At 44.0% G+C, this 23,923-nt stretch overlaps 1 protein-coding gene across 1 annotated transcript in view; it reads right to left on the bottom strand.

Moving 5' to 3' along the window:
- The window catches only part of parp8 (poly (ADP-ribose) polymerase family, member 8), a 358,889-nt gene that overhangs the window by 200,526 nt on the left and 134,440 nt on the right, over nucleotides 1–23,923 (bottom strand). Inside the window, exons 4-6 of the mRNA XM_067985593.1 lie at nucleotides 16,785–16,874; nucleotides 12,349–12,419; nucleotides 4,921–4,998 (exon numbers count right to left, since the gene is read on the bottom strand). Of these exons, the coding sequence (XP_067841694.1) occupies nucleotides 4,921–4,998; nucleotides 12,349–12,419; nucleotides 16,785–16,874 (239 nt within the window). The remainder of the gene's footprint in view (nucleotides 1–4,920; nucleotides 4,999–12,348; nucleotides 12,420–16,784; nucleotides 16,875–23,923) is intronic.

Below are 23,923 nucleotides of genomic sequence, written 5' to 3'. Positions count from 1 at the left end.
AACAGTTCACTTCTGTATGGTACTGTATCGCTCATGTACATCTGTGTCAGTTCCTGTACATGTAGAGTACATGCTGGGTAAAAGGAAAGGGCCTGGTACATACATAGAACTATAGAACCATAGGACAGAAGGAGGCCATTTGGCCCATCATGTCTGCGCTGGCTCTTTGAGAGCAATTCAAAAATTAACTCACTTCCTTTCTCTCTCCATAGACCTGTATCTTCCCCTGCTTCAAATATTTATTAATTTTCCCTTAAAAGATGCAATGGTATCTGCCTCAATCACTCCCTGCGACAAAGCATTCCATGCTCCAACAACTGTCAGCATAAAGACATTTCCCTTAAACTCTCTTCTCATTATCTTAGTCACATCATTATAATGACTCCTCATCACTGACTCCCCAGCCAGAGGAAAGAGTGGCTCCAATTTTAAAGTGGGGGCGGACACATTGGGCCCGATTTTAGCACCCGCTATCGGGTGCGTTCTCGGCGGGGGGGCCTCGAAAATCGTGAAATCCAGGATCCCGACCGGATCCCGCCCACTTCCGGGTTCCCCGCTGACGCGCCGGCGTGCGCGGGCAGCCCCCGCTGGTGGGAATCCCACAGGCAATTAAAGCCAGCGGGATGCCACTTGAGAGTATTTATGTAGCTATTTCAGGTCATTAACTGACCTGATTAAGGGACTGTGTGTGATTTTGGATCAACATGGGACTGTTTCCCACACTGGGGGAAACACTCCCAGATCGAATGGACGTGTTGCAGCTGTCAGCCTGTGGCAGCTGCAAAGGTCCATTTGACAGGTGGTGGGGGGAGACCCTCAGCCATTGCAGGAGGCCACTCTGTCACTTGGGACAAAGTTTGGCCTCCACCACCCTCCTCCTGACGGTCAAAGTCAACAACCTGCACACTCACCCTGGGGTCCGGAGACATGTACCTACCTTGCGGACCCCCTCAGATGTACATCTTGCGGATGGGGGCCGCCGTAGCTGCAGTCATGGCCTCCTCGGAGGGCGAACAGCATCACCAGCCTCACCAGCCTCGCCATCCACGCCGTCCACCTCTGACACGTGGAGCTCCACAACAGAGTGCTGTCACACATCCACCTGTACAGCAGGAGGGAGGGCTACCGCAGAGAGAGAGGCGTCGCAGAGGGCACTACCCTCGCCACAGGTTCCACAGACCGAGGCTCAGCCTCCTGAACCTCTCTGAGCAGCAGTGCACACGGAGGCTCAGAGTCAGTCGACATGTAGCCGTGGACATCTGCAGCCTCTTTCATGCCGAGCTGCTCCTGGCTGGCCCGTGCACCATCTTCCTACATGTCGCTGTCAAAGTCACCACTGCCCTCCTGAACTTCTCCTCCACAGCCTTCCAGGGTGCAACTGGGGACATCGCCGATGTCTCTCAGTCGTCTGCGCAGAAGAGCCCTCCAAATACACCTACACCCACTCTGCAGTGACACAATGTGTGGCATCAGTGGTGGGTCCTCATAGTGATACCCAGGAGCGGGCATTATTGCACAAACCGGACAGGATTCGCGAAGACAGGGCAGTAGTGGTGCCAATATAATGTGTGATGTGAGTTGTTCTGAAATTCAATATAAGTAACAACCTTGACAAACCCTCAGACACCCTTGTGCATCCCCTTCATGCTCACGACACGTTTGCCGTACGCTGCCTACTGCACATATGTGATGCATGCCCTGTGGTTGCAGCACAGGTAGTGGCAGGTTGAGTGAGGCTGGCCGTGAGAGAGATGCACGAGAGGGTGAGTATGGGATCGAGCCATGAGATTGTATGAGGATTGGGTTGAGTGGTAGTGGTGGGATGAGTACTGGCGAGGTGAGTAAGTGCAGGTAAGATGAGGATGGGGTTTGAGTGGGTATGAGGGGTGATGTGACAGAGTAGTGTTGGCAGTGCCGAAGGAGATGTGGGGTGGGGGCGGTGATGTGGCAGACGGAGTGTAGGGGAAAGACTACGTGTACTCACTGTGGCTGACCTACTGAGGTCATTGGACCGCCTCCTGCACTGTGTGCAGGTGGGCGATATGTTGGTGACGCTGGTGACCTCCTCTGCCACCTCGAGCCAGGCCTTCCTGGTGGCAGAGGCAGGCCGCTTCCTCCCGCCCGCCGGGGGGAAGATCTCTGTCCTCCCCCTCCTCCTCACCCCATGTATTGATACCTGGGGTGAGGCATCATTAAACTGGGAGCAGCCTTCCCCCTGGGCTGCTCCATGCAGTCATCTTTGCTATTTGTTGCAGCATCTGTCAGTGGAGGACTGCCCCTTTAAATAGAACGCCTCCAGCTGACAGATCTTACTGCGAATGCGCAGCCCACCCGACGCGCAGATCAGCAGTGGGGAACCCGGAGGAGCAGGTAAGTGGCTCCAATTAGTGCGTTGCCTGCTACGATCGCGCGGGAAACCCACTAATTTCACCGGGCGCGTTACCCACGCGCCCGCTTGCCCACCCGCCGAGAACCCGCACCCCTGCTAACATCGGGCCCATTGTGTGGGAGGCTCGAAGTGGACGGCTCACCCGGCAGTTCTGAAGGAAGCGAAGCCTGGCTGAGTTTAACTTAAGGGCCACGTTTGAATAATTAAGATTGGTGTTCAGCTCAAAGCTGGTGGGAATGATATCAAGGTCAGCGGGCGGCAACGGGAACTGAGGCGAGAGCCAGCCGTCACCAGGGACCTAAGGGAATGGGACCTGGCATATGGTAAGTGCTGGGGGAGGGTGGTTTCCAAACAGATGCCGGTGTGGGGAGGGAGAGGGAGGGCTAGGGCAAGATAGGCCCGGGGAGTTCTTCCTGCTCCTCCGAAGATTCAAAAGATTTTACTTATCTTGGCTTCTTCTGGCTACTCTGTTGCAAACAGCTATGTTTCTCTGGTGGCTTTGACAGCAGGCAGGCCTCCCGGAGACTTCCTAAAGATCACATCGGGCTGTGACTTTTAGATTTAAATTCGGCCCCTGCTTGCCTGCAGCAGGAGCCTTGGCCGACTTCAAAGTCGGTGAAGATAAACTGTCGCTGAGCGGAAATGGTGCAGCCTGTGAGTGGATTCGGCCTGATCTCAAACCCTCTTACGCACCATTCTCGCTGGGTGGAAGGGATAAAATCGACCCCAGTATTTCTCTATTCACACTAACAAAACCCCATATAATTTTTAAAGCCTCTATTAAATCTCTTCTTAGCCTGCTTTTCCCCAATGGACAAAGACCCCCATCCTCCGGACTCACCTCATCTGTATATTGTATATTATAATCAATGAATGGGTCACAACATTCCATTTTAAAATATATTGAAAATTCCTGTATCAAGCTCTGTCTATGGCAAAAACTATTTTAAAAGTGTCAACATCTACCTGCAATACCAGTTATGCCTTAGGTGGCGTTTTGATAGGCCTTCACAATGTTAAAAGACCTGTCATAGCAATCTTAGTTCCAAGAATCTGAGGAGCGATTTTAACCCTCTTCATCTGGAAGAAACAGGACAGTAGTGGGGTTAAAATCGAGGTGGATGATTTACCAGCCCGTTCTCGCTTTGCTGCAATTTTAAGTTGGGCCTTCTGCTGGCCAGCCTAGGCTCCTGCCTGTTAATCTATGCAAATCAAGGTCCTAAGATGTACATAGGATGCTGATGCAATTTAGAGGCTCCACTGGGCAGAATGGATGTGGATGATTGATTGATTGGATGATTGGCTCACTAAAATCTGGCGGTCAAGAGGAAGAGGCAAAAAAGTAAGTCTAAAATAAGTTTTGTGGGACCAGGAGCAGCAAAAGTACTCCTCCAGGCTTTGCAATGAATAATGTGGGCCACTGCCACATCGGGCTCACCTCGTACGCGATCGGCCTTGCTCCCCTGGACCTGTTTTCCTGCCGGCTGGGTCAGCCTCTGAGCTGCCTGATATTACACCAGCCCGGAGCTACTGAGCTGGAGTGGGACAGTCGTTCAGGAAGTCAGTGATGAGGGGTCATCAATTTTAAAATTTCAATTATCAATATTTATTCATTTAATACTAAACAGAAATTTAAATTCTCAATTCTAAAATATACATCTTAATTTACACGGCAATTAATTTTAAAAGTGATCATTTTAATATTACTTAGTTACATGAGGTGCCTGATAATGCCCACATTTTCCTGTGAAACATTTCATAAATCATCATCTCCATATTTTACTCAACAACATTAATATTTTAATATGCTACTGAGTCAGATTTGGTAAACTGTCATTTCAATTTTTCATTTATTCTTTATTCTAGATCACATTTTAATTATTAAATCATTTTAGAACATTTCAAATTAATCACTGGCTGGCATTTGAGATTACAAGGCAATGTGGGAGCATCACAGGTGAACAGAGCCATGTTAGCTTCAGACAGATTACAATGCAGTGGATGACAACAACTCCAACAGGGTACCAGCTGCATGATTAACTGTATCCTCGGTCTCGCCGTGAGCAATGCCACAGGAGATCAACTGGTAGTGTCAATTTTCTGGAATCATTCACCATTACCTGCCTAGTGTTAAAAAGCTCAGACAGATAGTGAGTGGCCCTTTCCACAACACTTAGCGCATGTCCTTGCTTTATGGCAACATATATGAATTGGGGAGATAGATTTAACAAATGTGATATATAAAGCATGCTTCTGTCATTTATTGGCTGGAATCTACTTTCAGACCTCAGTCTTTGATCTTAATTACACTATGACTGTGTAAGATACTAAGACCTGATTATTCATTTTCTTTCCCCAATTATATAAAATGGCCTTTAAGGAAGTTCCAGCTCCAATTCCTAATGTACTAATCAGTATCTGCATCATGAAATGAAAGGATCGCCCCACTTATTTAATGAGCATGCACTGTATTTGTTTTGTAAGCTGGAAATCCCAGCTGGCGATCGGTGGATTAGTGGAAATCTGCTCACCTGACCCACGTAATAAAATTCTTCCGAGTCATTGTCTCCTTCTGAATCCTCCTCTATCGTGCAGTTGTGTCTGGACTCCTATACGCAACCAACAATATAGTCAATGACATACTAAAAGTAGAAGAACATGTTGCTATTTTTCCAAAAACTTACCAACCATATAAACCAAACAAGAAAAAGAAAATGGATTGCACTGATATTTGTGCTCTGGTACTGGACCATTGGACTCCAGGGAGCCTGAGATCAAACCATAGCATTGACACTCTCAGCTGACATTCAAAGACTATTACCCTCTACAGAGGAATTTCACTGTTATAACCAATCCACCTCACAGTGGAACAACATTTTATTGGGTGGGGGGAGGGAATAGCAGAAGGTTGGAAGATAGCAGAGGAACTGCATGCAATCTACAAAGCAAAACAGAGCACCATTGACAGCAACGAGGGAGAAGACTATGGCCCACAATGTCTTGCCTGAAAGAGAACAGCACAAAGCAGAGAAATTGGTAAAAGGATGCAAAAGGGCACAAAAAGGTGGTAAATCGTGGCAATGACAAAAAACAGATAATATGATAGGATCCTCAGAAGATTCTTTTGGAGTCTTGTTAAATATAGTGGTTTAGTCCATATTTGCACTTTTTAATTATAACTACAAAAATTCTTGGAATCTAAATGCATACCTGCTATCGCTTCAATATTAATTGAAGATACCACAATATGACCAAAGGTACCCTCACAGATAAAGGAACGTACAATATTCCATGTCAGTAAGAAAGAAAGAATTTGCATTTATATAGTGCCTTTCATGACCTCAGTACGTCACAAAGCATTTCACAGCCAATGAAGTACTTTTATATTGTTGTAATACAGGGAAATGTGGCAGCCAATTTGCGCACAGCAAGGTCCCAGTGAAGTAAATGACTAGATAATCTGTTTTAGTGATGTTGATCGAGGGATAAATATTGATCAGGACTTCGGGAAAACTGCTCTTCTTCGAATAGTGCCATGGGATCTTTTATATCCAATTGAGTGGGTAGATGGAACCTCAGTTTAATATCTTATCTGAAAGTCGGCACCTCTGACAGTGCAGCGCTCCCTCAATACTGCACTTAAGTCTCAGTCTGTGTTCAATTCCTGGAGTGAGGCTTGAACTCATGAACTTCATGAAAATCTGACTTAGACGTAATAGTGCTACCACTTAGCCAAGGCTGACACCTTAGTGGCTTTCTAGGCCTATTCTCAGCAGGTGGCCTATCTTCAACTGGTGGTTTATTTTCAATTGGTGGTCTGCCTTTAGTTGCCTAGCACAGTATAGGCTGCCATTTATAAACACTTGTTTTCCTTTTCTTGAACAGCTATATATACTGCAACAATTCACAAAAACTCTAGGCTTGACGTTAACGTTGTCTGACCGGCAGGATCGGGCGGGGGTGGAAGTTAAAAATGCCAATTGGGTGCATCCCGCTGCATTCGTGATGCATTTGCTCTCGCTGCCGTTTACCCACCACTGTTTTTAGTTGTGGGGAAGGCGCCTGCAGTAGGCAGATGAGTGCCTCATCAACATTGAAGTGTTGGAGTCCGATGGCGGAATTTGGACCCCAATGCAACTTTTACTCTGATTCCTGCGAATCGCGTCCAATGCCAGACCCACCAGCGAAAGCTGTTACACGGGTAGGAACAGGGCCAGAAGAAGCCCAGGTAAGTTTAATTTTTTTTAACGTTTCCTTGTGGGCCGGGAGGAGTGCTCCTCTACAGGGAAACCTTGAGATACTCTCAAACAGAATGAAAGCAGCCATTGAAAACTCCAGCCTGACCCTACCTTCCACCAGGGAAAGGTAATGACCCCAAGGAACTCCATTACATGAAAACAAAATGAAAATAATCTCGGGGCAGGAATGTTCAAATAACAATAACACAAGGCTGCCCACACTGTGCCTGGGACGTGATAATAAAAGACTTCAACTGCAACCTTGTCCTTCAGTACAACTGTCTTTTATGACTTCCAAAGTGAGTGCAGCGGACACAGGGTGAGCAACTTGAGAGTTTGGTAAGTGTGGGGGTTCGGTGAAGTGGGGAAGGAGGTGCTCCTTTGCTTTGCCTTGCTTTTCCTAACTTTTTCTGCAGACCGGCGGCAGACCTGAGCAGCAGCAGACCGAGAGCGGGGATAACTCGGAGCGCAGCAGGAGGCGGGAGCGGACCTACCGGAGCACAGGAATCGGCATCGGAGTGCAAATAAAGGTCGAGGCTCGAGGGCCTACACTCACTCGGAGCGCAGCAGGAGGCGGGAGCGGACCCAGCAATCACAAAAGAGCAGGTACGTGATTGGGTGGTAAGTGTTACAGCTGCTTTATTTTTCCCTCTGAGTTAGGGATTGGGTAAAGTTAAAGTAAAAACTGGGAGCGTAAAAAGAAAACTTAAACTGGTTTATTAACTAGAGTAATAAAACTATAAATAACCGGTTCTAAGGCTTGATTTGCTTCAGTTTAGTTAATAATCTAAAAACAGTGGCAGGGCAGCTCAGACCCGTAGAATGCGCATCCTGTGCCACGTGGGAACTCCAGGATGCTTCCCGTGTCCTGAACAACTACAGGTGCAGAAAGTGTCGTCAGCTGGAGGAGTTCGAGCTCCAGGTCTCGGACCTTAAGCAGCAGCTGGCGTCACTGCAGTGCATCCGCGAGGCTGAGAGTTTTGTGGATAGCACGTTTCAGGAGGTGGTCACCTCGCAGCTTAAGAGAGTGCAGGCAGAGAGGGACTGGGAGACCACCAGACAGACAAGGAGGACCAGGCACGTAGTGCAGGAGTCCCCTGAGGTCATCTCACTCTCTAACCAGAATACTGGTGGGGGAGAGGGTTCCTCTTGGGATTGCAGCCAGAGCCAAGGCCAGAGCACCATGGGTGGCTCAGCTGTACAGGGGGGGAGGAGACAGGTCAGGAGATCAATAGTGGTAGGAGATTCCATAGTTAGGGGAGCAGACAGGCGTCCCCGAGGCTGCAGGCGTGATTCCAGGATGGCATGTTGCCTTTTTGGTGCTAGGGTCATGGATGTCACTGAGCGGCTGCAGAACATTCTGGGGGAGTGAGGGGGGGTGGTGAACAGCCCGAGGTCGTGGTCCATATCGGGACCAACAACATAGGTAGAAAGAGGGATGAGGTCCTGCAGGCAGAGTTTAAGGGGTTAGGAAAAAGACTAAAAAGCAGGACCTCAAAGGTAGTAATCCCCGGATTACTTCCAGTACTACGCGCTAGTGAGAATAGAAATAGGAGGATAGAGCAGATGAACGTGTGGCTGTAAAGGTGGTGCAAGAGGGAGGGCTTTAGATTCCTGGGTCATTGGGATCGGTTTTGGGTGCGGTGGGACCTGTACAAGCCGGACGGGTTGCACCTCCACAGGGCTGGGACCAATATCCTTGCGGGGAAGTTTGCTAGTGCTGTCTGGGAGAGTTTAAACTAGCTTGAAGGTAGATGGGGACCTGAGTGTGGATTCAGATGGGATAAATTCGGAACTGGAAGTGGAAGGCAGAAAATTAGTGAGTGAGTCTGGGAGGGCAGAGGGAACAAAGTTTAGAAAATAAACAGAGGAGTTTGGCAGTCCTTAAATGTATTTACCTCAATGCAAGGAGTATAGGAAATAAGACGGATGAGCTGAGGGCACAGATAGACACGTGGCAGTATGATATCTTAACTATTACAGAAACATGGCTTAAAGAGGGGCAGTACTGGCAGCTCAACGTCTCTGGTTACAGGGTTTTCAGACACGATAGAGAGTGGGATAAAAAAGGAGGGGGGTGGCAATTTTGGTTCAGGAAACAATTACAGTTGTGAGGAGGGATGATATTTTAGAAGGAACATCAAATGAAGCCTTATGGGTTGAGATAAAGAACAAAAAAGGGGCAGTCACACGACTGGGAGTTTACGAGAGAACCTCAAACAGTCAGAGGGAGATAGAGAACAAATATGTAGGCAAATTTCTGAGAAGTGCAAAATCAGTAGGGCAGTAATAGTAGGGGATTTCAACTACCCTAATATTAACTGGGATACAAACAGTGTGAATGGTATAGAGGGCGCAGAATTCTTAAATTGCATACAGGAGAATTTTTTTAGCCAGTATATAGCAAAACCAACGAGAGGGGGAGGCAGTTCTGGATTTAGTTCTCGGAAATGAAGAGGGGCAAGTGGAAGAAGTAGTAGTGGGAGAGCATTTTGGTGGAAGTTATCATAATACAATTAGTTTTAGCATAGTTATGGAAAAGGACAAAGATAGAGCAGGAGTTAAAATTTTCAATTGGGGAAAGGCCAATTTTATTAAACTGAGAAGTGATTTAGCAGAAGTAGGAACATTGGAACATAGGAACAGGAGTAGGCCATTCAGCCCCTTGTGCCTGCTCCGCCATTTGATAAGATCATGGCTGATCTGTGATCTAACTCCATATACCTGCCTTTGGCCCATATCCCTTAATACCTTTGGTTGCCAAAAAGCTATCTATCTCAGATTTAAATTTAGCAATTGAGCTAGTATCAATTGCCGTTTGCGGAAGAGAGTTCCAAACTTCTACAACCCTTTGTGTGTAGAAATGTTTTCTAATCTCGCTCCTGAAAGGTCTGGCTCTAGTTTTTAGACTGTGCCCCCTACTCCTAAAATCCCCAACCAGCGGAAATAGTTTCTCTCTATCCACCCTATCCGTTCCCCTTAATATCTTATAAACTTCGATCAGATCACCCCTTAACCTTCGAAACTCTAGAGAATACAACCCCAATTTGTGTAATCTCTCCTCGTAACTTAACCCTTGAAGTCCGGGTATCTTAAATTGCATACAGGAGAAGTGGGAGACATTCAAAGGGGTGATTCAAGTGGTTCAGGGTAAACATGTTCCCACAAAGAAAAAGGGAGGGGCTGCCAAATCTAGAGCCCCCTGGATGTCAAGAAACATTCAGCGTAAGATAAGGCAGAAAAAGAAAGCCTATGATAGTCACTGGGAACTCAATACTTCGGAAAGCTTAGAGGAGTATACAAAGTGCATGGGTGAAGTTAAAAAGGAAATTAGGAAATCAAAGAGAGGGCATGAAAAAATATCAGCAGATAAAATCAAAGAAAAACCAAAGATGTTTTATAAATACATTAACAGCAAGAGGATAACTAAGGAAAGAGTAAGGCCTATTAGAGACCAAAAAGGTAAACTATGTGTGGAGGCGGAAGATGTGGGCATGGTTCTTAATGAATACTTTGCATCTGTCTTCATAAAGGAGAGGGATGATACAGGGATTGAAGTTAAGGAGGAGGAGTGTGAAATATTAGATGGGATAAACATAGTGAGAGAGGAAGTATTAAGGGGATTATCATCTTTGAAAGTGGATAAATCACTGGGGCAGGATGAAATGTGTCCCAGGCTGTTACAAGAAGCCAGGGAGGAAATAGCGGAGGCTTTAACAATCATTTTCCAAACTTTACTGGATACCAGGCGTAGTGCCGGAGGATTGGAGGACTGCTAACGTTGTACCGTTGTTTAAAAAGGGAGTGAAGGATAGACCGAGTAATTACAGGCCAGTCAGCCTGACCTCAGTGGTGGGCAAATTATTGGAATCAATTCTGAAGACCAGGATAAACTGTCACTTAGAAAGGCATGGACTAATCAAGGACAGTCAGCACGGATTTGTTAAGGGGAGGTCGTGTCTGACTAACTTGATTGAATTTTTCGAGGAGGTGACAAGGAGGATCGATGAGGGTAGCACAATTGATGTAGTCTACATGGATTTTAGCAATGTTTTTGACAAGGTCCCACATGGCAAATTGATCAAAAAAGTAAAGGCCCGTAGGATCCAAGGGACTGTGGCAAATTGGATCCAAAATTGACTCAGTGGCAGGAAGCAAAGGGTAATGGTCAATGGGTGTTTCTGCAACTGGAAGGCTGTTTCCAGTGGGGTGCCACAGGGCTTGGTACTGGGTCCTTTGCTTTTTGTGGTATACATTAACAATCTGGACTTAAGCGTAGGGGGCTGATTAAGAAGTTTGCGGATGACTCAAAGATAGGCCGTTTGGTTGATAGCGAGGAGGAAAGCTGTAGACTGCAGGAAGATATCAATGAACTGGTCAGATGGGCAGAAAAGTGGCAAATGGAGCTCAATCCAGATAAATGTGAGGTAATGCATTTGGGGAGAGCAAACAAGGCAAGGGAGTACACAATAAATGGGAGGATACTGAGAGGTGTAGAGGAAGTGAGGGCCTTTGGAGTGCATGCCCACAGAACCCTGAAGGTAGCAAGACAGCTAGATAAGGTGGTTAAGAAGGCATATGGAATACTTTCCTTTATTAGCCGAGGCATAGAATATAAGCGTAGGGATGTTATGCTGGAACTGTATAAAACATTGGTTAGGCGACAGCTTGAGTACTGCGCACAGTTCTGGTCACCACATTACAGGAAGGATGTAATTGCACTAGAGAGGGTGCAGGGGAGATTTACGAGGATGTTGCCAGGACTTGAGAATTTTAGCAATGATGACAGATTGAATAGGCTGGAGTTGTTTTCCTTGGAACAGAGGAGGCTGAGGGGTGATTTGATTGAGGTGTACAAAATTATGAGGGGCCTTGAGTGGATAGGAAGGACCTATTTCCCTTAGCGGAGGGGTCAATAACCAGGGGGCATAGATTTAAAGTGATTGGTAGAAGGATTAGAGCGGAAATGAGGAAACATTTTTTCACCCAGAGATTGGTGGGGGTCTGGAACTCACTGCCTGAGAGGGCGGTAGAGGCAGAAACCCTCAACTCATTTAAAAAATACCTGGTTGTGCACCTGAAGAGCCATGACCTGCAGGGCTACAGACCAAATGCGGGAAAGTGGTATTAGGCTGGGTGGCTCGTTTCTCAGCTCGCATGGACACGAAGGGCCGAATGGCCTCCTTCTGTGTCGTAAATTTTCTATGATTCTATGAAGTACAGGTGGTTATATTTGTTTTCTTACAGAGCTAAACATAGTTGGGATCTTACCTATCTGTCTCAGACAGAACTAATTTATTTGTGAATATGTGCTAAGGCAGGGAAAGTGAACAAACGTAACTTCGGAAAGAAAAGCATATAATATGATATAAAAGATTACACCGCAGGGACTTCTGTTGAATAAAACAATGGTCCTTTCTATTCTGCACAAGTGGGTTCACAGATATCAATAAAGTTAGGTAATTGGTCAGGCTGAATCATGTGAAGGTAATACCACCACATACTCTAACTATCATTAAAAGCTTCTTTTTGGTCAAAGTGACCTCAATAATTGTTCGTCATCAGATGAATCAAAGGGCAAAGATTTACAGCAACATGTGGCAGCTTTTTGTGATTTGCAGGGGATTGTATCGCATGGAAGATAAATCTGCAGACAATTCTGCTTAAACTTTGGAAAAGCTGATAAAAATGATTGGACAAGTTGGTTCAAATGGCACTTACCTGGCACCTCTCATTGTGCACCTTTGTTCTGACTGACAGGCAACTTGTGGCATCATTATTGAACCGTAATTCTGAAAAACAAAGGGTAAGTTACAACTTCTGGTTTATATTGAAAAGAAAACACATCTGTAATATTTCTACCCGGCAGCGTCTTTCCAGAGCAAATTTATCATTGCCGTGCAGAAGGAAAATGGTTTATTTTCAATGTATTAAAAAAATCACCAGCAGTTTTCAGCAAACTTTTTTTAACACTTCAAAAGCCACCCTCGTGCGTTTGTTCTTGTGATTTACATTCTTTAGTTAGGTTAAGATGGCTACTTATAAATACCTGGGCCTGCTTCATGACCTATGTTAAAGGAATGCTACATAAATGCATCTTCATTGTTGTTGCTGTTGAATGGGTGGCTAATATACATCAAAGTGGCAAGGTGATAGATTCCAGACAATGTGTGTTTACCTTTTCATTAGCATTCCTTGACATCATCTGTGTTTTAATATTTTGAGATTCTGTGCCATTGTTCACAATTTTGATCACAACTGATTGATAGTCTTATCTTCAAAAGGGGATGTATATTTAAAACAGGGTGGTCTCTATAGTTTGGTAGGGACGTTTTCAATTTGACCATGTCAGAAGAAAGTGCTCCATAACAAACCCAAAGTTATGTACATTATCACAAAGGGAGATTTCATGGAACCACAAGACATTGCTGGTGTACAGCTTACTGGGCTGTTTGTTTTAACTGAAGAAAGTCTGAAGATTGAAAAGGGTAAATTAACCCATTGTGACTGCTTCTAGAATTTTAAGAGATATTTATTGCTCAGTATATTATCGTGCCCAATATCTTTGCTTTTGTAAATAATTTAATTAACAGTACATTTGACAAGTTATTTTAACCATAAAAAAGATGTCTAGTGTGTGATATTTTCCAACTTCCGGATTTCACAGAAGAAGTAGTGAGACTACCTCATGAATTTCAGTTCTCAGTATAAATAGGGTAATTGTTAACCCAGGGATATACAACCTGAGATGCAAACTCCCTGATCACAAAGCATGAGGCCTGCTGGTATGTAGCTTGCACAACTATTAGAATAAAAACAGTGTTTAAAAAGGTGGAACTATAACAGAGGAGAACAGCCTCTTTTGCACATGACTTTGTAACTTCCTCCTTGGCAAATGCACCATTGTTGTGGTCAAAACTTGTAACTTCAGTTAAAAAATAGTTTTATTACATCGTCGCCAACATCATGCCCTCAATCAACACCATTGGCAGTAAAGCACTTTGGTACACCCTGAGAATATAATAAAAAGCTAAGTACATACAGATTGTTCCTTTCTTTCTTTTGCTTCCATTCTTTCCTTCTTTCTTATACAGACTCAAAATAGGTAAGGAGATACATTTTAACTCTCACTGCCGAGTGGAACACTGGCAGAAGTGCATTAGCCACCCATTATATACACTCAGCCCAATCTTCCTTTTCACTGACTCCAATGGAAAGGAAAGTCCAGCAGGGTGTATAACGGGCGCATGATCTACAAGGCCGAGTTTACAACCTGGTGGTGAAAGTTAAAATCTACCCCCAGGAAAACAAGTAAAATGTTCTCAGTGTGTGCCAGCAGTGGGGAACCTTGCCTGCCACCAGTGCATCTTGGGAAATCAGGGCAGCACACCTGCCATTTTCTGAAATGTATTGGTGGGGGTAAGTTCTCTACCAACAGCACAAACTCAGAAAATTACTCCCCCCACCCGTTCCCCCCATCAAATTTTATTGTGAATTCAATATAATTTTTTTTTAAATCAGTTAAGGACCACTTATCTTTTGCATTGCGCCTTTTGCCCAAGTGCTCTCCCATTAGCAGATTCCAAAATGGCTGCCAATAGGGATCAAAATGTATGCATTCACAAAGCTGTATCATTGACATTGCCAGTTAGCATAATGAGGAAAGAAAATACTGATTTTACTGTGGTTCCCAAACCTCTTCACCACTGATATTGCCCTTGCATTATGTCTAGGTCTGTTGTAAACTAATTGAAAGAGATTGCAATGATTGGTCACCAACTCCATTATCATTGTGTCACGCAAACTTGATAGACTGAGGCCTTTTTCTGTCTAGCAATTCCTATGTACCTCCAGCATAAGCATACATTTACACTGTATTTGTGCTGGATACTGCTGGCTTAACTTTGAGAAAATGTTTTATTCATAATGCTATTGAGGGCTCTTGGCGTTTATTTTTGGGTCAAATTTTTTTATTTAGAGTAACTCTTTATTTTGATCCTTCAAAATTTGATTTGGAATTTTGTGATTTCTCCAACACTGGTGTCAATGTCATTTATAAACTGGACTCAGTCAACTAATGTGAATTATTCATGAATCTATCCTGATTAGATGGGCTTCCTGGATATTTTGGTTTCTTTACCTGAAAAGAATAACTTAGTGATGAAATTTCACATTTGTTGCAAATGTGCAATCTTTCCAACTGTAAATCAAAGGGCCAAACTGGTGCATTTCCAACCTTTTGTTTATCAACAGATAATGGCAACAAGCATTGAAGTGCAACAGTTCTGTGGAATACTTCTGTGTCGTGGAGGTGTGGAAATGCATCGGTGACCTCTGTAAAAAGCTATGATATTTAATGACTCAATGCAAACTCCCAACCCTGCCACTGTTGAAAGCAGCCTGTTTGTGCTGCAGGGTAATTTCAGCAGCAGCTGGCTTGCTTTTAAAACAGCAGTAGTACTAAAGTTCCTGTTTCGATTATTTTATTGCCAGTACCTTTCCTTATGTTTGTACCAGCCAGCAGGAGCCTTCAGCTGCTCAGCCAGATGTTGTTTTGCCTGCTTCTCCCTCTGACAGCAGCATTTATGTTTGAGACTGAGGCTGCACTGGCTGTGGAGGCACGGCTGAAAATCACATATTTTAGAAGTGCTGTCTCCATTGGAAGGAGCACCACTGCTTTTATATTCAAAGTATGCTACCAGCAGCAACAACTACAAAGATATCATTTGATGGAGTGCCACCTTAATCAGTTTGAAATAAAAAGTCAATAGCAAAAAAATTCTGTTTTCAGGAACATTAGAAAGTGAAGGTCAATATTTTCACTGTTAAGTTTGACTGGGATCTAATCCCAGATGCAAAATAAAAATTGGTTATGGCCCATTTTCGGGCACGTAGACAGTGCACATGCTATCCAGGATGCCCGAGGCTCACCTGAAATTGGGCATCACATCTCATTAGGGGTCCCTCAGGAGTTCTGTGGAGACGGGAGGAGTACTCCCGCTCCTGGAGCACTCCCACTCCTCCTGGCTCCACTGGTACATTTTTAATAAATTTTGGTGACAGATGCTTAGGCTCCAGCGACTGCTGAAGAATCCTGAGTGGAGAAGGCCTGCAGCATGCTCTGCTCATCGTCTACTAATTTAGGTCAGGGATCCTGAAACAGGAGCTATGTCCCTCATTTACACATGTAAGCTGCCTAACACCTGTTTCACGAGCACCTGGGCAGCCGCATATGCTAGTATGGTGGCACCGTACCCTTGGTGCTGAACGGGCACAGGACATTACCCCCCCAAAATTGGCCCTCATTGTGCCTACTGGTAAAACAGGTGCAACAAGATCTAATTTTTCTTCCAAAAGGCACGTCTTTATTAACGGGATTCCTTATTTGCCTTGTCCTTCTGTGAACTGATCTCCTTTTAGGCCAATTCCCAATGCATTCTGAGTTAAACTGTGTAATAAGGACACCCAGAGTGCTCCCTACTTTATTTGAAGAGGCAGCTTTAATCCAAGGCTGGTTGGTGGACTTATATTATTATGCATCTATTCTGCTTTCAGTTTCTTACAGGCACGGCTGTTTATACTCAGAAATGCAACTGCTGGAGAGAGAAAAGTGTCCCTGTACCCTGGCAAAGTAAAGGAAGCTTAAAAAAGTCCACTTCATGCCCAAAAATTGGCCTATCATTACATTATTAATTTTACATTCATAGCCCTGCATTACACCAATGTGTTTCAATTATATATTCCATTCAACCACTATCATGCCCATAATGAACTGGCAAGACGAAATCTAAGGGGGAGGGGTTCCTCTGTGGCTGATTGTAGTGAAATTGTATACGGGTTTATAAAGAACTCATTTATGATTTTCCCACATCGAGGGTACAGAGGCAACCTCCCTTTATTTTACATAGAATTACACAGAATGTACAGCACGGAAACAGGCCATTTGGCCCGACTGGCCCATGCCGGTGTTTATGCTCCACAGGAGCCTCCTCCCACCCTTCTTCATCTAACCCGATCAACATATCCTTCTATTCCTTTCTCCCTCATGTGCTTATCTAGCTTTCCCTTAAATGCATCTATTTCTTTTCTTTTTTCCAATAGAACAGTTCTGGTACAGTTTGGTGTAAAATAATCTTGCCTAAATTACAGGCTCTTACCTGTTGCTATTCTTTGGAAAATTACTGGAATGGGGTCTCTGGTGACTAGCACATCATCATCATTCTCTGAATTTGACACATATGTATTGTCTAGAAGGGACAAGAAAACAGCATACATCAAATTATTTAACATTATTTCCATGCAGGGTATTTTGCACATTCAGAAAACAATAGATTTCTACTGTAAAGATGATTTTGGAACTATTTACTCCCAGCAGAAGCTGAGATTTTTCATTCGGTTTCAATTAGCCCGACAGGGCACACAGTGAATTTTGAGCACCCACCAACAGGTGGCTGGGAACAAGTGTCGCATATTCTCAGAAACAGGTCATTTTCATTGGCAGGCTGTAAATAGTGGGTGCCGCAAGGATCGGTGCTTGGGCCTCAGCTATATACAATCTATATTAATGACTTAGATGAAGGGACCGAGTGTAATGTATCCAAGTTTGCTGATAATACATAGCTAGATGGGAAAGTAAGCTGTGAGGAGAACACAAGGGGGCATGATTTTAAATGGGAAAAATGGGTGGGTTGGGGGCAGGGGGACAGTAAAAATTTAAAAAATCTAAAATCTGCCCCCAACCCGCCCACTTCCAGTTTTCACGGAGGCAGGACAACAGATGGACGACCAGCCCGCTCTCAGGAGGCGGGTCAGTCAGTGAAAGCTTTCAAGGAGGCTGCGGACCTCCATTTTGACAGTTTTTTTGTTTTTAACCCCTGGGGGCTGGGATTCCCAGACCTTCTCCTTCTGACTGGAGAGTCTAGAACTAGGGGGCATAGTCTCACGATAAGGGGTCGGCCATTTAGGATTGAGATAAGGAGAAATTTCTTCATTCAGAGGGTTGTGAATCTTTGGAATTCTCTACCCCAGAGGGCTGTGGATGCTCAGTCATTGAGTATATTCAAGGCTGAGAAAGATAGATATTTGGACTCTAAGGGAATCAAGGGAAATGAGGATCGGGCAAGAAAGTTGAGGTCAAAGATCAGCCATGATCTTATTGAATGGCAGAGCAGGCTCGAGGGGCTGTATGGCCTACTCCTACTCCAATTTCTTATGTTCATTACTGAGCAGTGTCATTTGATAGGGGTTTCAAGAAAATAAGCTCATGGCACTTTCCTGATGAATAAATGCACCTTCTGTGGCACTATGAACAAATCTGGTTTCCCATGTGTCAATATTACATGGGGAACATTCGAGAATGGAGGAAGTGCAAAATTTGGACTTCATTGATATCATTCTTTCCGAATGCACTATGAAAGAGAAGCAATGATGCTCCCTTCCTTTACCCGGGGACATCCAGTTTATAAAAGAGAAGTAACATTTATTTTTAACACTCTAAATATGAAACGGTTTACCGTTGTGGTATGAATATAATTATGTTAGAATTATTAACTGTTATTTACAAATACAGGTAGTAAAGATTTTGATAAATGTTCCCCTACATAATCAGAGTAGTTTTCAAGCACTAAAACGAATCTATGAACTGATCAAGTTTATGCTCCAAACATGTTTGCTTGTAGTGATAATGGGTGACGCACTTGATTTTGACGTTGTGCGATAGTGTAAAGAAAGTAAGAAAAGACTTGCATTATTGTAGCGCCTTTCACGACCTCAGGACTTCCCAAAGCGCTTTACATCCAATTAAATACTTCTGAAGTATAGTCACTATTATAATGTAGGAAACGTGGCAGCGAATTTGCACACAACAAAGTCCCACAGACAGCAATGTGATAATGACCAGATAATCTGTTCTTATGTATTGGTTGATGGACAAATATTGGCTAGGACACGGGGAAGGACTCCCCTGCTCTTCTTCTAATGATGCCATGGGATCTTTTACATCTACATGAGAGGGCAGACAGGGCTTTGGTTTAACGTCTCATCCAAAAGATGGCACTTCTCACAGTGCAGCGGTCCCTCAGTATTGCACTGGAGTGTCAGCCTAGATTTTGTGCTCAAGTCCCTAGAGTGGGACTTGAACGCACAACCTCTGACTCAGAGGCGAGAATGTTTCCAACTGAGCCATGGCTGACACCTGACAAAACCAGTGAAAGCGAATGAAACCGGCGAGTTGCGGACACCTGCTAGGCATCCCCAGGCAGCTCATCGGTGAATCGACATTGAATTTCGGACCGCTGCATCGCTGGCAGGGTCAGTGCTGAAGGGCATCAGTGGGCATAATCCCAGCATAACCAATGGGATCGCTGCCCGCAGACTTTCAGGGCCAATGCGTCTTTTTGCCTGCCATACTGCACTCATGCATTGCATTATGTAATTGGTGATGAAAAGCAATTACAGCTGGCATATGGTACAGCAGGATAAACTGTGCACAAACAAGAGAAGAGATTGTACTGTTTCACTTACATTACAGAGTGACAAATTACAAGGTTGTGAACACAGTGAACTAAGACATGCTGTATTGTAATGACACAGAGTGTTCAGCGTCTTCCAATTACTGTAAATCACTTGTATGCTGTTTTGCAACGCAAAGCAGAATTTTTTTAAGTATGAAATTTGCAAGCTAGAGCGATTTTATTTAAAAGTAACCTCAGTAGGTGGCAGATGCCATGGTGAACAAGCTACAGCAAAAGACTCATAAGGTTTCTTTCCATGCCTGACAAATAAAGTTAGGTAATTTAAGGAAAACAGGATTTGCCAGAAAAATGTGTCAGGCTGCACTTATATGATTGGTCGCATAAGGCAGGTGTGAGCATTCTGGTTCTGGTATCAGCAGATATCCCTGAAAGGGCTTCTTTCATCTTCTTCATCTTTAGCGTGAAGACTTGTGTATGGGGGGCATTTGAAAGAAAACCCCACACTTATAGAAAAGTAGCTATCTAAAAAAATGGCAGTAAAGAGCTTCTTTCTTCATAACAGATATCATTGTTGCCTTTTAATACCTACTTCGCATAGGCAGATGTAATACAGGATGGGACCTCATAGAATCACAGAAAGTTACGGCACAGAAGGAGGCCATTCGGCCCATCGTGTCTGTGCCGGACGAAAAACAGCTCACTTTCCAGCACTTGGTCCGTAGCCCTGCAGGTTACAGCACTTCAAGTGCACATCCAAATACTTTTTAAATGAGTTGAGGGTTTCTGCCTCTACCACCTATTCATGCAGTGAGTTCCAGACCTCCACCTCCCTCTGGGTGAAAACATTTCTTCTCAACTCCCCTTTAATCCTTCTAGCAATTACTTTAAATCTATGCCCCCAGTCACTGACCCCTCGGCTAAGGGAAATAGATCCTCCCTATCCACTCCTGTCATAATTTTATATACCGCAATTAAATCTCCCGTCAGCCTCCTTTGTTCCAAAGAAAACAACCGCAGCCTATCCAATCTTTTCTCATTGCTAAAATTCTCCAGCCCTGGCAACATCCTCGTAAATCTCCTCTGTACCCTCTCTAGTGCAATCACATCTTTCCTGTAATGTGGTGACCAGAACTGTACGCAGTACTCCAGCTGTGGCCTAACCAATATTTCATACAGTTCTAGCATAACCTCTCTGCTCTTATATTCTATGCCTCGGCTAATAAATGAAAGTATCCTGTATACCTTCAGGGATCTGTAGACATGCATTCCAAGGTCCCTTTGTTCCTCTACACATCTCAGTATCCTCCCATTTATTGTGTACTCCCTTGCCTTGTTTGCCCTCTCCAAATGCATTACCTCACACTTCTCTGGATTGAATTCCATTTGCCACTTTTCTGTCCACCTGACCAGTCCATTGATATTTTCCTGCAGTCTACAGCTTTCCTCCTCACTATCAACCATCTGCAAACTTTTTGATCAAGCCCCCACACATTCAAGTACAAATCATTAATATATACCACAAAAAGCACGGGAACTTGTACTGAGCCTTGCGGGACCCCACTGAAAACAGCCTTCCAGAGGCAAAAACGCCTGTCAACCATTACCTTTGCTTCCTGCCACTAAGACAATTTTGGATCCAACTAACCACTTTCCCTTGGATCCCATCGGTTTTTACTTTTTTGACCAGTCTGCCATATGGGTCCTTGTCAAAAGCCTTGCTAAAATCTATGTACACTATATCAAACACATTACCCTCATCGACCCGCCTTGCTATCTGCTCAAAAAATTCAATCAAGATAGTCAGACACGGCATTCCCTTAACAAATCCATGCTGACTGTCCTTGATTACTCCGTGCCTTTCTAAATGACGATTTATGCTGTCCCTCAGAATCGATTCCAATAATTTGCCCACCACCGAGATTAGACTGACTGGCCTATAATTACTCAGTCTGTCTCTTTCTCCCTTTTTAAACGACGGTACAACGTTAGCAGTCCTCCAATCCTCCGACACCACGCTTGTAGCCAGGGAGGATTGGAAAATGATGGTCAGAGCCTCCGTTATTTCCTCCCTTGCTTCTCTTAACAGCCTGGGTTACATTTCATCCGGGCCTGGCGATTTATCTACTTTCAAAGATGCTAAACCCCTTGATACTTCCTCTCGCACTATGTTTATCCCATCCAATATTTCACACTCCTCCTCCATAACTACAATCTCTGCACTATCCCCCTCTTTTGTGAAGACTGACACAAAGTATTCATTAAGAACCATGCCCACATCTTCCGCCTCCACACATAGGTTACCTTTTTGCTCTCAAATAGGCCCTACTCTTCCTTAGTTATCCTCTTGCTCTTTATGTATTTATAAAACATTTTTGGGTTTTCCTTAATTTTACTTGGCAGTATTTTTTCATGCCCTCTCTTTGTTTTCCTAATTTCCTTTTTAATTTCACCCCTGTACTTTCTGTACTCCTCTCGGGTTTCTGCAGTATTGAGCCCTTGGTGTCGGACATAAGTTTCTCTGTTTTGCCTTATCTTACCCTGTATGCTGCTTGTCATCCAGGGAGCTCTAGATTTGGCAGTCCTGCCCTTTTTCTTTGTGGGAACATGTTTACTCTGAACCCTTTGAATCTCCCCCTTGAATGCCTCCCTTTGCTCTGACAATGATTTACCTTCAAATAGCTGTTTCCAATCCGCTTTTGCTAAATCGCTTCTCAGCTTCGTGAAATTGGCCTTTCCCCAATTTAGAACTTTAACTCCTGTTCTATCTGTCCTTTTCCATAACTATGCTAAATCTAACTGAATTATGATCACTACCACCAAAATGCTCTCCCACTGATACTCCTTTCACCTGACCAGCTTCATTTCCTTAAACTAAATCCAGAACTGCCGCCGCTCTTGTTGGGCTTTCTACGTACAGGCTAAAAAAGTTTTCCTGAATGCAATTTAAGAATTCTGCACCCTCTATACCTTTTGCACTGATTATATCCCAGTTAATATTAGGGTAGTTGAAATCCTCTAATATTACTGCCCTGTTGCTTTTGCACTTCTCAGAAATTTGCATACATATTTGCTCTTCTATCTTCCTCTGACTGTTTGGGTATCTATAGTACACTCCCAGCAGTGTGACTGCCCTTCTTTTGTTGGGACTTCTGTCGGAAATTGCAGGACTATATTCACCAAGACTACCGATGACAAATGTGTGATAACCATGACTGGGGAGTGGGAAATGCGAGTTGAACATTACAAACTGGGACCAGGCTATTAGATCAGAAGATTCCCGAACCTACACACATGATTATCGCCAGTGGAATCATCTCTGCCACATTTCCACCCTTATATTACTGGCTGCACAGAGTTAAAAGGCTTGAGCAATCTGTTAAGAACATTTTGTAGCCAGCTTGCTATAAATTCTGCTACTTGTCCCCTGTCTTCACATGCTAGGACCTTGGCCATCAGTCTACAATGCAGTACCTTATCGAAGGCCTTTTGAAAATCCAAATATAATACATCTACAACATTACCATTTCTGCTACTTCTTCAAAGAATTCAATAAGGTTCATCAAGCTTGATCTTCGCTTAAGGAATCTGTGCTGATTATTCTTTATTATATTTTTGTTTTCTAGATGTTTTTCTATTACATCTTTGAGTAAGGATTTCATTAACTTTCCTACCACTGATGTTAAGCTAATTGGTCTATAGTTCCCTGGACTTGTTCTATCTCCCTTTTTAAATATAGGAATCACATTCGCTGTCCGCCAGTCCTCTGGCACTATTCTCTTTTCTAATGAATTTTTATATATATGCAACAGTGCCTCTGCTATCTCTTCCCTAACTCCTTTTAATATGTGTTATGCAATCCATCTGAACCAGGGGTTTTATCCTCTCTAAGTTTGATTAGTTTATCAATTATCTCCCCCCTTTCTATTTTAATTGTCTTTATATCTTTTTTGATCTCTTCTTCTAATGTCATGTCCACCATGTTAGTCTCCCTGATAAATAATGAGGCAAAGTAATTATTTAATATAGAATCATAGAATCATAGAAGTTTACAACATGGAAACAGGCCCTTCGGCCCAACATGTCCATGTCGCCCAGTTTATACCACTAAGCTAGTCCCAATTGCCTGCACTTGGCCCATATCCCTCCATACCCATCTTACCCATGTAACTGTCCAAATACTTTTTAAAAGACAAAATTGTACCCGCCTCTACTACTGCCTCTGGAAGCTCGTTCCAGACACTCACCACCCTTTGAGTGAAAAAATTGCCCCTCTGGACCCTTTTGTATCTCTCCCCTCTCACCTTAAATCTATGCCCCCTCGTTATAGACTCCCCTACCTTTGGGAAAAGATTTTGACTATCTACCTTATCTATGCCCCTCATTATTTTATAGACTTCTATAAGATCCCCCCGAAACCTCCTACTCTCCAGGGAAAAAAGTCTCAGTCTGTCCAACCTCTCGCTATAAGTCGAACCATCAAGTCCCGGTAGCATCCTAGTAAATCTTTTCTGCACTCTTTCTAGTTTAATAATATCCTTTCTATAATAGGGTGACCAGAACTGTACACAGTATTCCAAGTGTGGCCTTACTAATGTCTTGTACAACTTCAACAAGACATCCCAACTCCTGTATTCAATGTTCTGACCAATGAAACCAAGCATGCTGAATGCCTTCTTCACCACCCTATCCACCTGTGACTCCACTTTCAAGGAGCTATGAACCTGTACTCCTAGATCTCTTTGTTCTATAACTCTCCCCAACACCCTACCATTAACGGAGTAGGTCCTGGCCCGATTCGATCTACCAAAATGCATCACCTCGCA

Source organism: Heptranchias perlo, chromosome 1, assembly GCF_035084215.1.
Source record: "Heptranchias perlo isolate sHepPer1 chromosome 1, sHepPer1.hap1, whole genome shotgun sequence".
Classification (NCBI taxonomy): Eukaryota; Metazoa; Chordata; class Chondrichthyes; order Hexanchiformes; family Hexanchidae; genus Heptranchias; species Heptranchias perlo.
Note: the sequence above shows the minus strand (reverse complement) of the source record. Positions and strands in the feature narration are given on the sequence as shown.